Source organism: Diorhabda carinulata, chromosome 1 (assembly GCF_026250575.1).
Source record: "Diorhabda carinulata isolate Delta chromosome 1, icDioCari1.1, whole genome shotgun sequence".
NCBI classification, from domain to species: domain Eukaryota; kingdom Metazoa; phylum Arthropoda; class Insecta; order Coleoptera; family Chrysomelidae; genus Diorhabda; species Diorhabda carinulata.
Genome location: NC_079460.1, coordinates 20,531,312 through 20,548,677, shown reverse-complemented (window position 1 = coordinate 20,548,677; position 17,366 = coordinate 20,531,312). Strand labels below are relative to the sequence as shown.

The 17,366-nt window shown below is 34.5% G+C and overlaps 1 protein-coding gene across 1 annotated transcript in view; it reads left to right on the top strand.

Annotated features, from left to right (window-relative positions):
• The window catches only part of LOC130897462 (voltage-dependent calcium channel subunit alpha-2/delta-4), a 39,229-nt gene that overhangs the window by 3,951 nt on the left and 17,912 nt on the right, over window positions 1-17,366 (top strand). Inside the window, exons 2-8 of the mRNA XM_057806339.1 lie at window positions 212-293; window positions 8,345-8,455; window positions 8,515-8,737; window positions 13,710-13,841; window positions 15,994-16,289; window positions 16,346-16,456; window positions 17,165-17,357. Of these exons, the coding sequence (XP_057662322.1) occupies window positions 212-293; window positions 8,345-8,455; window positions 8,515-8,737; window positions 13,710-13,841; window positions 15,994-16,289; window positions 16,346-16,456; window positions 17,165-17,357 (1,148 nt within the window). The remainder of the gene's footprint in view (window positions 1-211; window positions 294-8,344; window positions 8,456-8,514; window positions 8,738-13,709; window positions 13,842-15,993; window positions 16,290-16,345; window positions 16,457-17,164; window positions 17,358-17,366) is intronic.

The window sequence follows — 17,366 nt, the reverse complement described above, 5'->3', positions numbered from 1 at the left end:
ATCAACGTATTAAATAAAGTGACTCCTCTGATGAGTCTCATTATAATTTTATTTGACACTTTGTTTTAAACGTCAAATAATATAGTATACAATTAAGATATTAACTTTATAGAGTGGATAGTTTTTATTCATATATATATATATATATATATATATATATATATATATATATGTTGTCATAAAATGATTTCCAGTTTTCACTGTTTTTTAGAGTTAAAAATTGGGCCTTACAATTTGGAGTAGATCTTTGGGAATATGGAAAGCTCATGACACGAATGAAAGAGCTTCAAAAGGTGAGTAAAAAATTTCTTTTCAGTACTGAGTTTAAAACAAAATTAAACATCATTGCATACCAAAAATTTTAGTGAATATTTTATTACCAAATATGTCTTTTTTTTAAATAGGTTAACCGTTTATATTTATGCGAGGTGGCTATTAAATAACGAGACTGGTGATATATAATATTCTAACATATACCCCTCCTCTATCCCTACATTGCTTCATGCAAATGTTTGTTGTTCAAAACAGTACGGGAAGTCTTCTTCTGTAAGTTCCTTCATGACGCGCTTCAACAGACTCAAATCTTGCTCCTTCGACCTTAAGAAACAGGTAGAAGTCGCAAAGTGCAAGATCCGTTAAGTAAGGTGGGTGGTTTAATACTGGGATGTTGTACTTTTCTAGAAATCTCTTGACGGACATTGCAGAATGAGGCTTCAGTTTTGCAAATACTTTGTTATAAAATTTGCCGCACACATTCTTAGTTAATTCCTATAGATTCAGCAATGGCAGCTAAATATTAAATCGAACAAGACTACCGATTTTTTAGATATTTTTATCAGTTTTTGACGTGGAAGGGCGACCCGAAATTGAATCTTGGAAACGCTTAAACACTCAAAAACACGTGGACAAGCAAACACTCATTACCATACAATTGTTTCAATAAATTATTAGTTTCAGTTGCAGTTGTGAAATTTCACAACAATTTGTTGCCATTTTTACGTCGATCACTTTTACGACAAAACAAACAACAGCCTCTAAATAAACGAAGGGGACTGCTATACTGATTTATCTACAGAGACGGTGGACATCATATTCGAAAAGCTAAGCTTCGGGGTAAACAGTTGACAGTTACTAACTTTCGATGCATGCATACTTTTTTTGAAGTAACGCTAGTTAATTAATAGGCAGACCTCGTAGCTGCAGGAAAATTATATTAAGAATAAGAGAAAAACCTGAAAACTATTTTTATGTTTATACGTGCACATCTAGAGGGTGTAATTGATTAATGTTCGTGCAGACAGTAGAGCATAATTTATTCCAGGTGCATTCCTTTTGTTGGAAATCTAATTGTAAATCTTGGGATTACCATAGTGATTTATGAAAATTTTGAAAAGTAAGTACAGAAATCCAGATTTTACAATAAGTCTTATTTTTTCATATAGAATGCAACTTATTACAATAGAATGATTGAAAATATACCTAAACCCATAACAAAATAGACAGAAATCTCGGAATTAATATAAGTGATGAAATATATTTTATATTATATCACTACCGCCATATTTCCCTGAATAAAATCCAATGGAATTAGTTAGGGATGCGATGAAGCACTTTGTTGATCATTCAGTTTCATTAAAGTTGCTGGTTATTAAATTTTTCTTGTGGACATGTGAAATTCGAGCCATAAAATATAACGAAATATAATGAAGACTATCATTATTGTGGAAGTTATGTCTAATATTTGAAATGGCTCTGAACTCAAAAAAATACAAATTATATACATTTTTGCCTCATAATATGTACTACTCATATCATATACAAAAATATTATAAAAACCGATACATTATTGAATAAAACAATGTTAAATTAAATTTTTATTTATGAGTAAATTTTTAAAATGTGTTTTCTCAAAGTTTTGATATAAAAGTAGAATGCAGCTACCTATTACATTTTCAACTTCACCTCTAAGTCCTTCTGATTTATATTGGACTTTCTAGAACCATACTGTTTATACTACCACTGCATCAACACTCACTATTACATTTTGTGACGCGCGTTTCGATAACCAAGTTATCGTCTTCAGTGTTGGTGTAGTAGAAAATAAGCTCCAGTCTCTGAAGATGATATCTTTGAAACGTACGTCATACAAAATAATGGTGTTGGTGTAGTGGAAGTGTGAACAATGTGTTAGTATCAATGCACTCGTTATTATTATTTTCTCTATTCGACAATATCCAATGCGCAAAACTAAGGTGGTCACTGAAGGTGAAAAATACAGAGAAACGCAAGAAATTGTATTCATTTTTCATTAGTCTCAGTACTTAATCAAACATTTCAACTGGTATGTTCTATAGATGCTCTCCTAGTTTTCAAAAATATTTACTTTGAGTTAATCATAGTATAAACGCTCATTAATATTGAGAGGACTACTTGGAGAATATTACTCTAGACCATGTAGTGCCTTTTGCGTCATTTATAAAGAGCTATATAATTAGTTCTCAAGCTTGTCATTAAAAAAGTCCTTTCAAAAAACAATTAGCACTCTTTCTCTGATAAATAGACATTTTATTCGTTTGTTTCTAGTCAGGAAGAATAATACGGCGTTAAATTATAACATTCTTTGTTGTTCAAGTAGTGAAGAAGAGCAACATAGAGACCGTTTAACCAGCCCCAGAGTATATCGCTGAACTTGGTGATATTCATACTATACACTGCTTACACCAACATTACACCAACACTCACAATTACACTGTCTGACGCACATTTCTCAGAGAGAGAGAGAGAGGGGGGGGGAAAGAAAGTAAACTCAGTTTACGATAACTTGGTTATTGAATCGCGTGTAAGACAGTGTAGTGAGTGTTAGTGTATTGGTGGTGTAAACAGTGTATTCAGTATCAATTATCTGTTCAGAAGTCAGCTAAGCCCAAAACACTTGTTTGAAGTAAAGTTGCCATTGATCTGTTTTTTGAGACAGAATCGGTAAATGACTTTATCCTCAAAGTAATAACAAAAAGACCATTGAAAGATTTTTGGCAACATAAAAAATCAAGAAAAGAATCAACTACACCAGATATCTAAGAAAGGCAGTCATAGTCTTCGGCTAATAGCCAGTAAAACACATATTTACGAGGTCTGGCTATTAAGTAACGAGTCTGGTTAAGAACAAGAGTTTTATTATAAAAATTATTCTACATTCGAATGCTCCCCTTCAATATACTCCCATCTCTTCGCCACACATCTTTCCATATGTAATTTTCATGGATCGAAGCAGTGCTGGAAGTCTTATTTGGGGGGGGACTTTACGAGTTCTGCCGTTTTTTGCTTTATAGCTTCCATCGACTCAAATCGGGTCCTTTTCGAAGCAGATCGTTTTATAACTTTTGAAGGAAATCTGAGCAGAGTCGTTGACGCAAGAGCTTCTGGTCGGGAGTCAGATTTTTTGGCACCAAATTCGCACAGACTTTTGCCTCGCGTAAAATTTTTTTAACCGTTTCTTTATTGACGTTTACAGCCTCGGAAATCATCCTGATGCTCATTCGACGATCTGCACGCATAATTTGGTTGATTTTGGTCACTGTTTACGGAGTTGAAACAGTCACAGGGTGACATGGGCGCTGGTCATCTTCAGTCCTCTCTCGGCCCTCACTAAAGTGCTTAAACAACTCAAAAACACGCGCACCATAAGGCCGCTTGCGACAATTTATAGCGCACAGTTGGAGTTTTTTTTTTTTAATTTAACGAGAAATTTGAGATTGATACGCTGCTCCTGTTTTTCGTTACACATGGTTTTCGATACGAGAAATAAACACGTTCGTTTTTACTCCACCCGTTTAGGGCGCCCTCTAGGCGAGCAGTCTCGTTATTTAATAGCCAGACCTCGTATATTTGTGTTTAAGCTATTTTAGCGGCAATTAAGATGAAAAAAAGTGATTAAAAACTGTTTTTCAATTTATTAAACAAAGAATGAATGTAAAATAAAAGTAAATTATCTGTTTCTATGAACTTAAGTAACTTCTTTACTACCGTCAACAGAACCAAGTACATTTTTATGAAATTTTTTTATTGGGGAAGTAGCAACGATTTTAACATTACTTCGGCGGATGATTCCGTGACACTTTTCTCTAGCGGATAACACTGTTTCTTGGCCTCCGACACTTTATGATAAGAGGGCAAAGAATTTGGTAATTGTGAAATTATTTACTTTTTTAGTAAAAGATATTGGTGTTTTGTCAATTTGGCCTCATTTATCAAATATAATACTTCGTTAGTGTCGAATTCCACATAAGTAGTGTTAGGTTAGGTTAGGTTAGGTTAGAACCATATACCTTATTCATTTGCCACAGTCCACTCAGAACACTTGTTGAAGGCTATATAATGTCTGTCGGCTGAACTTGCTACCAATAGGTAGCAAATATTTACTAAAATTAGTTATGCTATTTTTTAAGTCGCTAATTATGCGATTGTCCATATCTGACAGCAAATTGTGTCAGAGATGCGATGACGTCGCTCATTTTCGGTTCTAGATTCTTGAATAAACAGCTAAGTATAAAGTACAAGAATTCTTGTAATACAACACTTGAGAACAAAATTCAAAACCAAACACAATTTCGATTTAAGTCTATAAAAAAAATAATTAATGAACGGATCTTATCGTAGACCCTTTGTGCCACGAGTGTTTGCAGTTGATCGTAGATAACTTTGTTTTTGTTTGAAAGTAGAGACTTGAAATGTCATTTTGATATTTAACTATTTAAGCCAAGAAATTCGTTAAAAAATATGTAATAATTGCATTGACATAGCACCGTATTTAGTAAAATATATTTAAAAAAACAACAATAAATATATATTGAAGATGGTAAATACTTTTAACTTGAACGTCCATAGCAAAACAACAGGTAACAAACAACCTATTTTTAGAAAAACGGGTAGAAAAGATAGCACAATGAGCAATAGTGATTAGGTTATCACGGTTTGTTTTGATGCCTTCACTTTCGATGCCGAAAAGTAACACCGACACGCGCGTGTGAAAAAGACCTTCCCGCTAAGCATCCACCCCTGAATAAATCCCTTGCGAAGCAGGATATTCCACAACCCCCTGTCATTCCGACAGGTCCTCATTGTATTTCGCGTCGCGGTTTCGCGTTTAGTCTCCTTCTTCTCCCTTAAGTTGTATGGAAGATTCGGGAGGTCTTTTTTTGTTAAAGATTAGTCTGGTAGCTACGTACACTTGTCTTCGCTGTTGTCTAGTCGTTTTAATGTGTTTTTTCTTCTTCTTCGGTAAAAAAAGATCTGACCCAGTTGTCCTTCGGCTTCTTTACAGCTGTTCCCGATGTCTAACTCGCCATTTGCTTATGAATAACGGAGTTAGCGTGTCAGAGAGTAAGAAACAACTTGATTGTAATCCTATTCATATGCTCTAGTAGTATCCCAATTGTGAGTACTAGAGCAATCTAACGACACATGAATTGAAAATCGATCTTAGAACCGAACCACAGTGAAATGGTCCAAATGCATGGGAATATTCGAAACACTCAGGAAGCGTAAAACATTTTAGAAACTTCCGTAGGTGCGCTTTAAACTGTGAGGGAAGTTCAGTTGTGGCTTTGGTACCAATGTATTTACTCTGAGCCTTCTAATTTCTCAAACTGGATTACAACTATAGTAGAATTGTAATTATGAGTGTATATTATTTTATTTTTCACCGAATGCGATGTTTGTTACGCAATACAAATTGTAAATACTCATATGCATATTTTATCAAATATTATACTATAAAACACGTAATTTTGCGTGAAAGTAACTTAAATATGCTACTGAAGTAAACTACTAGTTTCTTCTCACATATTTCGTGAACATTGTTTTAAGCCGGAATATCAGTGAAATAGATCAAAACTATTATCCAACTTATATTAGATTAAAAAGAAAACAATAGAACAATTGTAAAGTAGCTATCTCGTCAAAAATTTTGTGCATAATTATGAGAATATTGTTGGGTAATATCATCCTTATATGAAAAAAAAATCATGTATGGTATGTACTTTCTTCATCGTAGGAAAACACTTGAGAAACAATTTTTTTTTTAAAGTAAGTTTCTTACATACAAGGTGTGGCAGTAGTGCGAAGAAGTCAGTTATCAAATGGGATACGAGAAAATTATAGCATATTTTGAAATACAGGGTCATGTTAACACAGGCTATCAAATTATTTTCAAATTTCCACACTTATATCGTTATTCTCTAAAAATCATTAAAAAACACTGTATCCCAACGCGAAGTTTCCGATATATCAATAGGTCATATTGAAATTTCTACTTCAGTAGACTCCCGATTATCCGAGGTAATTAGGACTGGGACTCCTCGGATACGGGAAAACTCGGATAATACGAAGGTTTTCTTTAGTTGCTGCACCAACGCTGTAGAAACAAAGATGTCGTGTGGCGTACACTCTCGCCTTCAGCCCGTAATATTTTGGGTTATTACGCCCATTACCAAATCGATGATTTCCTCGTCAGTAATCTCCATCTGAACATCTTGATTGCACCAATCACGTTTGTTTTCGCTTGATCTTTAACAGTTAACTCATTGGCTAGTTTGACTAGTTCACTCACGGTCTCGGGTTTTGGCGCTTCAAACTTCAAAATCAATATCTGGAGAAGTCTTCGCCGGTAGATTCTCTTCATCGCTTCTAGAGCCCCTTGGTGTAGAGGTATACTACAGAGTTCCTTAATGAGAAATAATTATGAAACTCTTTATCTATTGAACTAACTGAATAACATTGCACTATACTAGACTGGTGAGCAAAAAAATCGACTCAAGTCGTAAATTATGGCACTCAGTTTCCAAAACTCCATACACAAAAAGCTGACGACACTATAGAACTTCTCGTTTATCATAACATTCACATTAGGTATAAATATATGTAATAAATAATTTTTTTAAAAAAAGTGATTTTCCATCTGATTTATTTTGCGGTCAAAAGTGTCTAGCAAAAAAATCGTAGCTTCAATTCTTTTTCTGATTTTAGCATCTCAAAGCCATTAGTGTTAGGTTAATAATGGTCTATGTTGTTATTTTTTTCACGAAGAAAAAATATGAAACGACAAAGAATCTGAAACAATTAAAAACGGTTATAATCAACAGTAAATGAAATACAAGCTTAAATTCGTCAGAATTATGATTCATTTGAAATTAACCTATCCAAATTTAGTGTTCGCTCCCTCAGCACTAATAACATCTTCCAATCGGTTTTTTATGGTTTGATTTCGTGGCTTGTGAGGGCTTCTAGCTTGAACCGGTCTAATCTATAGCGGCTATTTAGATATCATGTAAATACTGACATACAGAAACCTTTATTATGTGTACGGGAATTGCTCTGCGATAGGATGAAGTTTTCGCCGATGAAACTAGAGTAGAGAACGACGTGATCCCATAAAAATTTTTCTATGTATCGGATCGCTGTTAATCCCCTCGCTCCACCGCCAGTTTAAATAAAAACGAACTCGGTTTAGCTTCCATTGAAATGTCCACTCAAATCATTCAGGAACCTCCCTCAAAAATCACATTTTCTTTTATGCAGCACTGCTCGGATTTTCCTCCAGGTCTTCTGTAGACTCGTCCTCTTCTATCTCTTCCATGCAGCACACTCTGCTTTCGTTTGAGAAGAGTATGGAGCTCCGTCAGTTCAATTAACGTGTTCTCTGGCAAATCGGTGGGCTAGGGTTAATTTCGGGCCAGCTGGTCTCTTCGGCTCAAGAGTAGTTGCCTCGAGTATTCTGTTGACTGTCCAGCCACTCACAAACACTCCTCGCGTTTTTCTGAGCTTAGGTTGGACTTAAATATCCAATTTCTCAGCGATGTGCTGACAACGGATTGGTCATTTCTCTCGAATGTGTTTTTTTTCCGGAAGCTCGTTTTCGATGAAAGTTACCACTCTCTTGGTAACGACGGTAAACTCTGGAAACAGCCAACTTACTCATGTTCAGCGTACTGGCTAATTCACGCTGAATCTGGTCTCGTCGCAATAGGGTGACCGTTTGAGCAGCTTAATCACTTCATTACATGTCCATTTTCAGATAGAATTCTTGTTTTTTGTCAACCGACAAGATTTTACTAGGAAAAATAAAATTTTTCCAGTTTTTCTATCAGTGACTTGCGATTGAGTCGAATCTAATTGCACGATTATCTTTGCGAGACATACGTTTTTCAATATAAAAATAGATGCAAGACATAAAGCGAATTCAACTAAAGAAAGTCTTTGTCGCTTCTTTTGATAATATCCATGGCTAAACTATAATGATCGTATAATTCTTATAACATAAATATCATTGAACAATATACTTTTATAGGAATACCACGATCTTGAGATAAACGTCATAAGAAAAGATGGGCTCATATTGATAAGAGAAATGGCAATGGAAGTTAAAAATATGATGGATTTCAAAATGAGTGCAGTAATGGTAGGTATTCCTTGGAATCATCATTTTTGAATTGAGAAATACTCTTATGTAACTTTCAGAGAATAATGGATTCAGCCGAACAAGCAGCTCTTACTCCTCGCTCAGATAATGGTCAACCATTTCGATTTTATAACGCTAAAAGACTGAACGCATTCGGTGATGATGGCAAACCAGCCGAGGGTACCAGAGAAATGATACTCACCCCAAATGCTCATTTTGATCATCTTCCTGTTAATACTAGTCTTAGTTCAATACTTATGCCTAACAGTATTTCAGATTCTGGTAAGTTCAATGAAAAATATTATTTACAATTATGATATAGTACGGTTTATAGATATTTCTATAAGTTTCTGTTGGAATGAGGATAATGAGGCCAAATGTGGCCTCATTTGTGAAAATTCCTACACCTGAATTTAAACTTGTTGAGAGTAGTCTCTAATTATATGAAGAGTACAATTGCATCAATTTTTTTTAATAAATCTCTTTTTGTTTATGGCGATGCAGTACGTTTTCAAAACAAATAGTATGGAGTGCGATAAATATGAAATTCGTGTATTGTTAAGACATTATCGGAAACATAAGCTTAAAGCAGCTGTGTCAGCAAGGCATATGTGAAATTTAAGGGAAGGATAAAACACGAATAGCACAACGTTGATTGTATTTTTTGATAGTGGAGATTTGAGGCTTGAAGATCGTTCACTTCCAGGTCGTCTATCTGCGTAGGATATTACACCTTTGGACCTTCTAAAGGTGTAAATAAATAAATCACCATTTAAAATCATTAGGTATGATCTATAAAAGTTATCGAATCTTGCTATACTAATTAATCGAGATTCAAGCGAGTAGAGGTGTGTTAACAGCTCCTTGTCCTGCCAAACGATGATCGCATTGATACTTCCGATGAAAAATGGATTTATCTAAACAACCTGAACATGGAAAATTAGTGGTTAGACAAAAGACAATTACCAGAATCCGTCGCCCAGAGGTCGATTCGAGTGGAAAAACTAGTTGCTTATGGTGGAATTATGGAGGTTTAGTGTACTTCGAAATCAATCCAGATGGTCGAGTTACCGATGCCGAAGTATATAGCGAATAGCTGATGCTAATGATGAAAGATTTTGACACACATTTTTTCGTGCATATGGTCTCAGATACTTGGATCCTATGCCGACTAGAATCTTTCATTAATCCCACACAATCCACAATTTTATGAGGTCAAAAAGCAAGCATGTCGCCATCCTAAGAAAGATTATATCTTGGTAATATTAACTAAGAACCATGGTAACGTTACATCCGTGTAATATTTCCTTAATCTTTTGAGTTGATATATTCCTTCCCTTCAATTTTTTGGAACCGTTTTCCATTTTGTGCTTATATTTTTTTTAGTTACTCACCTTCTAATCATCTTATTAAGTGATGTTTACAAGAAAGCAACTACATTATTTATTATTATGTTATTTGTTTTCATTTTACATTTTACCGTGTAATTTGTGACGTCAGAAGACAGTCTGACATATTTGGTTAACTAGACCGTCTCATGTTCTGTGGAAGAGTCCTTGGACTAGAATAACCAATACTAGTTTCTCTCTTGATAATACTATAACAAATTTAAATGATGTTAAACTGCATATGTATACAATTCGGATTATAATGGTATTTATTTGTTTTCCAAACTTTATTATTGTAATAAAGCAAATATTAGAAAAAGTATTATAAGAAGTTTAATATATAGGTGCTTCACGCAGGCCTTTTAGGCCTTTCCTATTTCTATTTCCTATTTTTTGCTTTCATTTTCCAGTCCTGAATCCTTCTCACTTTCTTAGGTCTTCCATCACCTCTGCGTACCATCTTTTCCTTGGTGATGTTATTGAATCAACACACGAGGTTTCACTTGACTTGCTATTTTTTAATCTCTACCCTGCCAAAAGCAGGATGGTCCCAGAAGTGCTTGACACAACAAAAAAAAAATTGAAAAAAACATATTTATTTTTCACCGCAATCTCCTTTTAGCTAGCTCCATGTACATTTTCCGGCGATGTTCTTTAAGTTCGATGCGCTTTTTATAATAAGAATCGTCAAGCTCCTCAAAATAACCATAATCTGCCGACATCAATTCTTCATTGTTGGAAAATATTTGACCACCGAACCATTTTTTCATGTCTGAGAAAAGGAAATAATCCAAGTGGGCTAAATCTGGCGAATAGGGTAGCAATATAAACTTTAATTCGTTAATTTTTGCCATTGTAATGACGAGTGTGAGCTGGTGGATTGTCTTGGTGAAATAACACTTTCTTATCAGCCAAATGCGAGGATTTTTGCTTGATTTCGTCGCTCAAATTTTGCAATTACTTCGCATAATTCTTTCCGTTGATAGTTTGTTCTTTTTCAAGATTGTCAATGAAAATTATCTCACGCGCATCTAAAAAATCGACGCCATGACTTTGTCTACAGGTGGAACAGTATTTGCCTTCTTTGGAGCCTTTTCAGGCTATAGTTTTGATTGTTCTTTGGTTTCGGGTGTGAAATGATGGATCCACGTTTCATTCATGAGCCAAACATTCGATGTAAACATCTTCACGACGCTGTTTTTGTTCTCTTGTGAGCACGGGGCACTCATCTTGTGCACGTCTTTCTCATGTCCAAACTTCCAGTTAATATGCGATGTACCGCACTTTTTGAAATGACTAGCTCGCGCAATTTTAGTCGACGATCAGCTTTCTTGATTTTCTTCTAGAGTCGTCACCTCATTTAGACGACCACTGCGATGCTGGTATTCGCAAGTCGTACAGCCTCGTTTAAACACTGTTGATAACAGTTCCTGTTGATAACAGTGGAGCAGACTCATCCAGAGTAGAAAATAGTTCAGCTTTTACATTGGTTCAAATAAAAGTTTCATATCACATCTCGTTGACCCATTTTTTCTTTGTTTACAAGTTTACTGAAAACATATACTATTAATGGTTGCCAAATAAATACTAAACTACGTGGCGTCTTCAAACTTGGAACATATGCTCTAAAGATTGTGTACTTTCTAATACAGTGGTATTTTTCAAGCAGTACCGCCATCTCTAGGTCATGTCAGGTACTTCTTGGACCATCCTCGTATACAAGCTTATGATTTGGTTATAGTCCACTTACCCCACTATTGATACAATTATCTTTTTAATAATATTTCGCAAAAGTTCATTGAAAAATCAAATACGTCTTGTGCTTTTGCATTGCATATCTTGTTTTAGTATTTTTTTACAAACGTATAAAGACCGTAGAGGTCAATAATTCTGCCCCAAGACACGATTATGATAGATAAAGTTACCGGAAATATTGATTATTTGGATGAATCATAAAATTTTCCCGTTTTTTAAAACTTTCTCTGCCTTATATTTATTATCCGATCAGGTCGAGCGATAGCGATAGATTTTATTTATGATTGAAGTGCCTATTTTTATGTTATGAGTAGACTTATAAAAAGAATTTGATCTTTCGGTTTAAATTTAATAAAATGTATCCAAAACATTACACAAATAAAATATGAAGTACCTTTCTTCTGATGGCACATGCGGCTTTCAGAATTGATTTATGTGTTAACAACTTCCCTGTTACTTGGCCTAAATTTCTTTGACTTCACTTCAAACGCTATACGCATGAATCATTCTTACTAATTCAATGAAGTTTCTAAATTATGGAATTATTTTTTCGTACCTCTCTTATTAACTAACACACATTGATTGTGTAATTACATTATATTTAATATACGGGGGTGATACCAAAATAACCGGAATTATTTACTTAAATTTTTTCACAAAACAACGTTATCTTCTTCACAATACTCTCCATTCCAACTAATGCATCAGTCCCATGGGTGCTTCCACTTCCAGAAACATTTTTCATACTCATCTGTAGGCTGACAGCTCCTTCGTTCTTTTTTCCTTGGCCTCTTCACTGCTATAGAGTCAGCGTCCTTTCATGCACCATCTCATGATGGAAGTTTGATTTGGTGCAAGTAAGAAATGGTTGTGTGTAAAGGTGCATTGTCGCCAGTCGCCTGTCTGTCACAAATCAGATCTTTTTGATGAGCCTCTTTGGAAATTTGGAAACACTTAACTTTGATTGACGTTCTGACTTGGGGGAATAAATTCTGCATGAACTACGCTCTAGGTATCAAAAAAGCAAAACACTATTGCTTAGATGTTGGATTTGACTTAAAACATTTTATTGCCGAAGAATTAGACCAGGCTCAGACTGTTATATCAAAATATAACATGTTTTAACTTCTTTCTGATTGTAAATCAGAAACTTCAAGATAATCCACTACATACATACATTTGATCAATTATCCCTCGACGATCTGTGAGCATAAGATCTCGAATTTTTTCATCATTTATGTCAATTCGGATAACTGAATAGTGAGGTTTGTCATCAATTGACATGTGGCCATTTTTAAGCTGAACAAACCACTCGTGTATTTGAAATTTTACGATAGCGTCATTGTTTCAAGATATTTTCAGTATTAAAACAGTTTTGGTAGCATTTCTACTAAGTAGAAAACAAAATCTCTCAACTGCACATTGTTTACTTAAACTTATATAAGTAATAAAAGCGAATCAAGAGCAAAATAGCGATAGTAAAAAATCATATTTTATTCTATGGCCAAGGTTTTTGCATACTTTTTCCACAGAAACTCTTCTGCGCATGCGTCAATCATCATGACGTCTCATACACAGATAGATCAAAATGAGATCTATCAAACAAAGTTATCCATAGTTCGATATCTGTTAGCCTTCCTGAGATAATGGCCACTTCCCGTATCTCCGGAAGTAGATGTTTCCGCATGAAATAGATCGATTTCTCCAAATATCAATAGTCTATGTCTAGAGTTTCATGATGATAGTAGTGGGGTGGCTTATCATACTCTTACCACATTTTTTATTCGATCTATCTTCTGTTTTGATGCTGATTGTATCCCCTTTCCTTTTTTACCCAGATTTATTTACTTATAATTTTGGTTCTTGTTTTATCTGTTTTTATAGTACTTTCGACAGCAATACAGCCAAAAATCGGTTAATAAATAGCGATATATTTGTCGAGTTTTTGGTTTTTTGGTCAGATATTTGTTCACGATGATAGCCCGTTATCATTTTCCTTTCTCCAAATCCGATTTGTCTCCTTTTCCTAAGATTACTATGAAAATTTCATTATTGTTCTATTTTGATGGATCTGAATTTGATATTTTTACAAAAAAATTCAATATTTCCAGACCCTGATGTTATGAACGCAATACAATGGTCAGAAAATTTAGATCCTTTGTTTATTAATAATTATGAAGGGGATCCTTCTTTATCGTGGCAGTTTTTTGGAAGCTCCAGTGGTTTTTTACGAAGATATCCAGGTAAAGCATCCAATTAGTGTATTCTTTACATGCATGCGTAGAAATTATTTACTTACGTTGAAATTTGTAAATGAATCGCTCTCTAATCATTATAAAGCACTGCTGTTAATTATATGTAGTCCCAATCTCACACTTTTCATGTTCAATCTAATTGACTAAATATGATAAAACCAATACCCAACTCACAATTTCAAAACTTAATAATTATCAAAATAGTTTCATCATGTTCCATGCAGAATTGGAGAATAATAATAATAATAAACAGACGCAAACCGAGTTTCGAAGTTTTCATTACTTTTAGTGAAGGAAACTATTGATTTCAATGTGCTATTTCCTACGTTATCAAACTTGGAAACAAGTACAAGAAGAAGGAAAATGTAGACTCCGTACGTAATTGTAAAGTAAATACAACGTTGCAACGTATTAACAACAATTTGAAAAGCCTTTATGTGAATTGATGTAAAGAGCTTTTCACGTTACTACTACAAATTTCCATTATCGAAGTTAAATTGTTATGGCTTCGATGTGTAGACATATAAAAGCCTCCTTAAAATATTTTGTATTTGTGAGCCTGTGTAGTAAACAGTAATAAACACTTAATTATTTTCAAATTTCGTTAAATGCCAACCATTTTTATAATATTCATTGCTCTTCCATTGAGGAAACAATTGGCAGTGAAATAATATCGATTTTTCCGTGAAAAAGCTATTGCTTATTTCTTCTATAAGGGCTTCCTAAAAACATTATAAGAAGGGTGATCACAACAATTTTTGTTTATGAAGAAACGAAGCTAATCAAATGACAAGTTAAACTTTTTATATTTAGTTACTCGTTTTCAAAACATTGGACAACAAAACGTCATTAATCAAATACAAGGTGTCTATTTGACTTATTTGGTCCCTATAAAGAAAGGAACCATAGTTAGAGCTACCTCACATTAAAATCTTAATCATTCAACTACCACATATTCCACCATTTTTAGCAGAAACATTATTTTGGAAGCTCTAAATTCATTCTACGGCCTCGAAATATCTTTTTACTAGAATGGCCAGCATGCTCGCCCGACTTAGTGTCTTTAGATTTATTCCACGGCTTAGAAATTTAGAAGCATAACGGCTACGTGTACAGTAATTTAGACTTTTGAAATATTAGAGGGAAATTTGAGAGCAAACTCTATCACATCAAAAAGAATTTCGAAAATTCAACAAAACAAGTTTGTTTCACATATAGAAAACATATTTTGTTCTTACATCGTTGAAAAGATTACGCTGTCTATTTTTCGATATTTTTTCTGAAAAACTTTGGAAAACTGTGCTAGTTTTTATATTCCCAAGTGGAAGAAGTCTCCTGCAAACATTGAAGAAGCTTGTGATCTCTACCCGGACTTCACTGTTACTCGTGGCTGGGTACTAAGTCTGCAGGGAACGAGGGATGAGGTATAACATAGTTTATTGTCGTCCCAGGTTGCATAAAATCGATGAGTAGTACCCCCTTCCGATACCAAAACACTGCGACTGGATTTGTTTGGATTTCTTTGGTGGTGATAAACCAAAGAGACGCCACTGACTAGATTATTTTAATTCGGGGGTGTAGTGAACCATCCTCGTTTCATCTTCTGTGCCGATAGAGTCCAAAAACTTCTCCTTGTTGTCTCTCACGTCATATTGCTGAAGAAACTTGTGATCACAGAAAAATCGTTGCTAATTGTGTCCGTCAGTCATTATTTGGGGTCCCAACGAGCACCCACCCTGGGTAACCCAAAGTTATTTCTATCAATTGTACTATGGGAAGCTTTAGGAATGCGTTCAATAAATTCACGGACAGTGACCCTACGATCTTCTGGACAATCTGAAGCTGACAGTATTCCACTTTGTTCTTCATGATGAACTTCTGTGCGACCCTAAGAAAAAGCCCTGCACCATTCGCGGATGTACTTCGCGCACATGCAATCTTCACCATAAGCCGCAGTTAGTTGCTGAGATGATTGCTGATGATTCATGCTCGGACCTCGTACTTGGTCGGAGCGACGATCTCTGACAGCTGCCAAGCGAACACTCCACAAGGTAGCGAATCGCGATAGACGGCCTAACTTCTGTCTTTATATATCTTTGTTGTTTTATATTTTATCAATATTATAACCGTGTCATTTTAGGAATTGCTTGGCCTCCAGATGATACAATTTCTAATGTCTGGCAAAGGCCGAGAGGTGATAGAAATGTGTATGATTTTCGGTCAACTGCTTGGTATGTGAACGCCGCAACTTCTCCTAAAGATTTAGTTATATTAGTTGATAATTCTGGATCTATGACTGGACATAGAGCTAATTTGGCGAGAGCTACTGCAGAAGCTATCTTAGAAACGTTATCAGATAACGATTTTGTAAATATTTTCGCATTTTCTGATTCTACGCAAGAAACAGTACCTTGTTTTAAGGATCAATTAGCTCAGGTTTGTACCGTTTTATTTAAAAATATTTGATTAAATCATATTTTTTTACTTTGCAGGCAAACAATGAAAATGTTAAGTATTTAAAAGACTCTTTAACTGCGCTGAAACCAGAAAATATTGCCAATTTTACTTCGGCTTTAATAACTGCATTTGAAATTCTTCAAAAGGTAGGGATATATATTTTTTGAAAGTATCAATTTATCATAGTTCTTTTAGCTTTATTGCTTTATTACATTTTTTTTTATTTTATATTTTTTCATCAAAAAGCGTCTAATGTGTGAAACTGTCATGGAAAAAGAAGACGTTGGGAACAAGAATAATTCAATTTTTAATTTTTAAAATGTTGAGTGGTTTTTACCTCGTAGTGCTTGTACCAACTTATACCTTCTTTCTAGCTCCTGATATCTTGCAGCTGTTTTGTGTCAACTCATGTAGTCTATATTCTACATCCTCCTATTATAAGTATGTTTTTTTTCTTTGAAAGCATCTTAAACACGAGTTTGATACTACGTTTTCCTTATTTCATACAAGAAATATGATTTAATGAAGAATTTTGAGAAATTAGAGCTGCAGATTTTTTTCTTTGTGTACAAAGATCTTATATCAATCAAAACTCTTCCTCTTTCTGATCGTATTCAGTGAGCATAATTCTCGTAAAAAATTTTGATCAAGATCTGCCTTCGACCAATTTATCACTTTATAAGAAATGCGAAGGCTTCGTTTCAAATGTGATTAGAATTAATTCACGTTTTTAATATTAGATTTATTCTGTTTTTATATTTTTTCATGTTTATTTGGTTGACTGTTGTATTTTGATCGTACCCAACCATTTATATTCTCGTGCTTCCTTTCTAATTTTTTATTATTCATTCCAGTATAATCGATCAGGTCAAGGGTGCCAATGCAATCAGGCAATAATGTTGATCACAGACGGTCCTCCATCATATTACAAAGATATTTTTAAGTTGTACAATTTCCCCCATAGTCCAGTGCGAGTATTCACGTATCTAATCGGAAAAGATTCCAGCAGTGCAAGTCAAATGCATTGGATGGCATGCGCACATAAAGGTATCTATA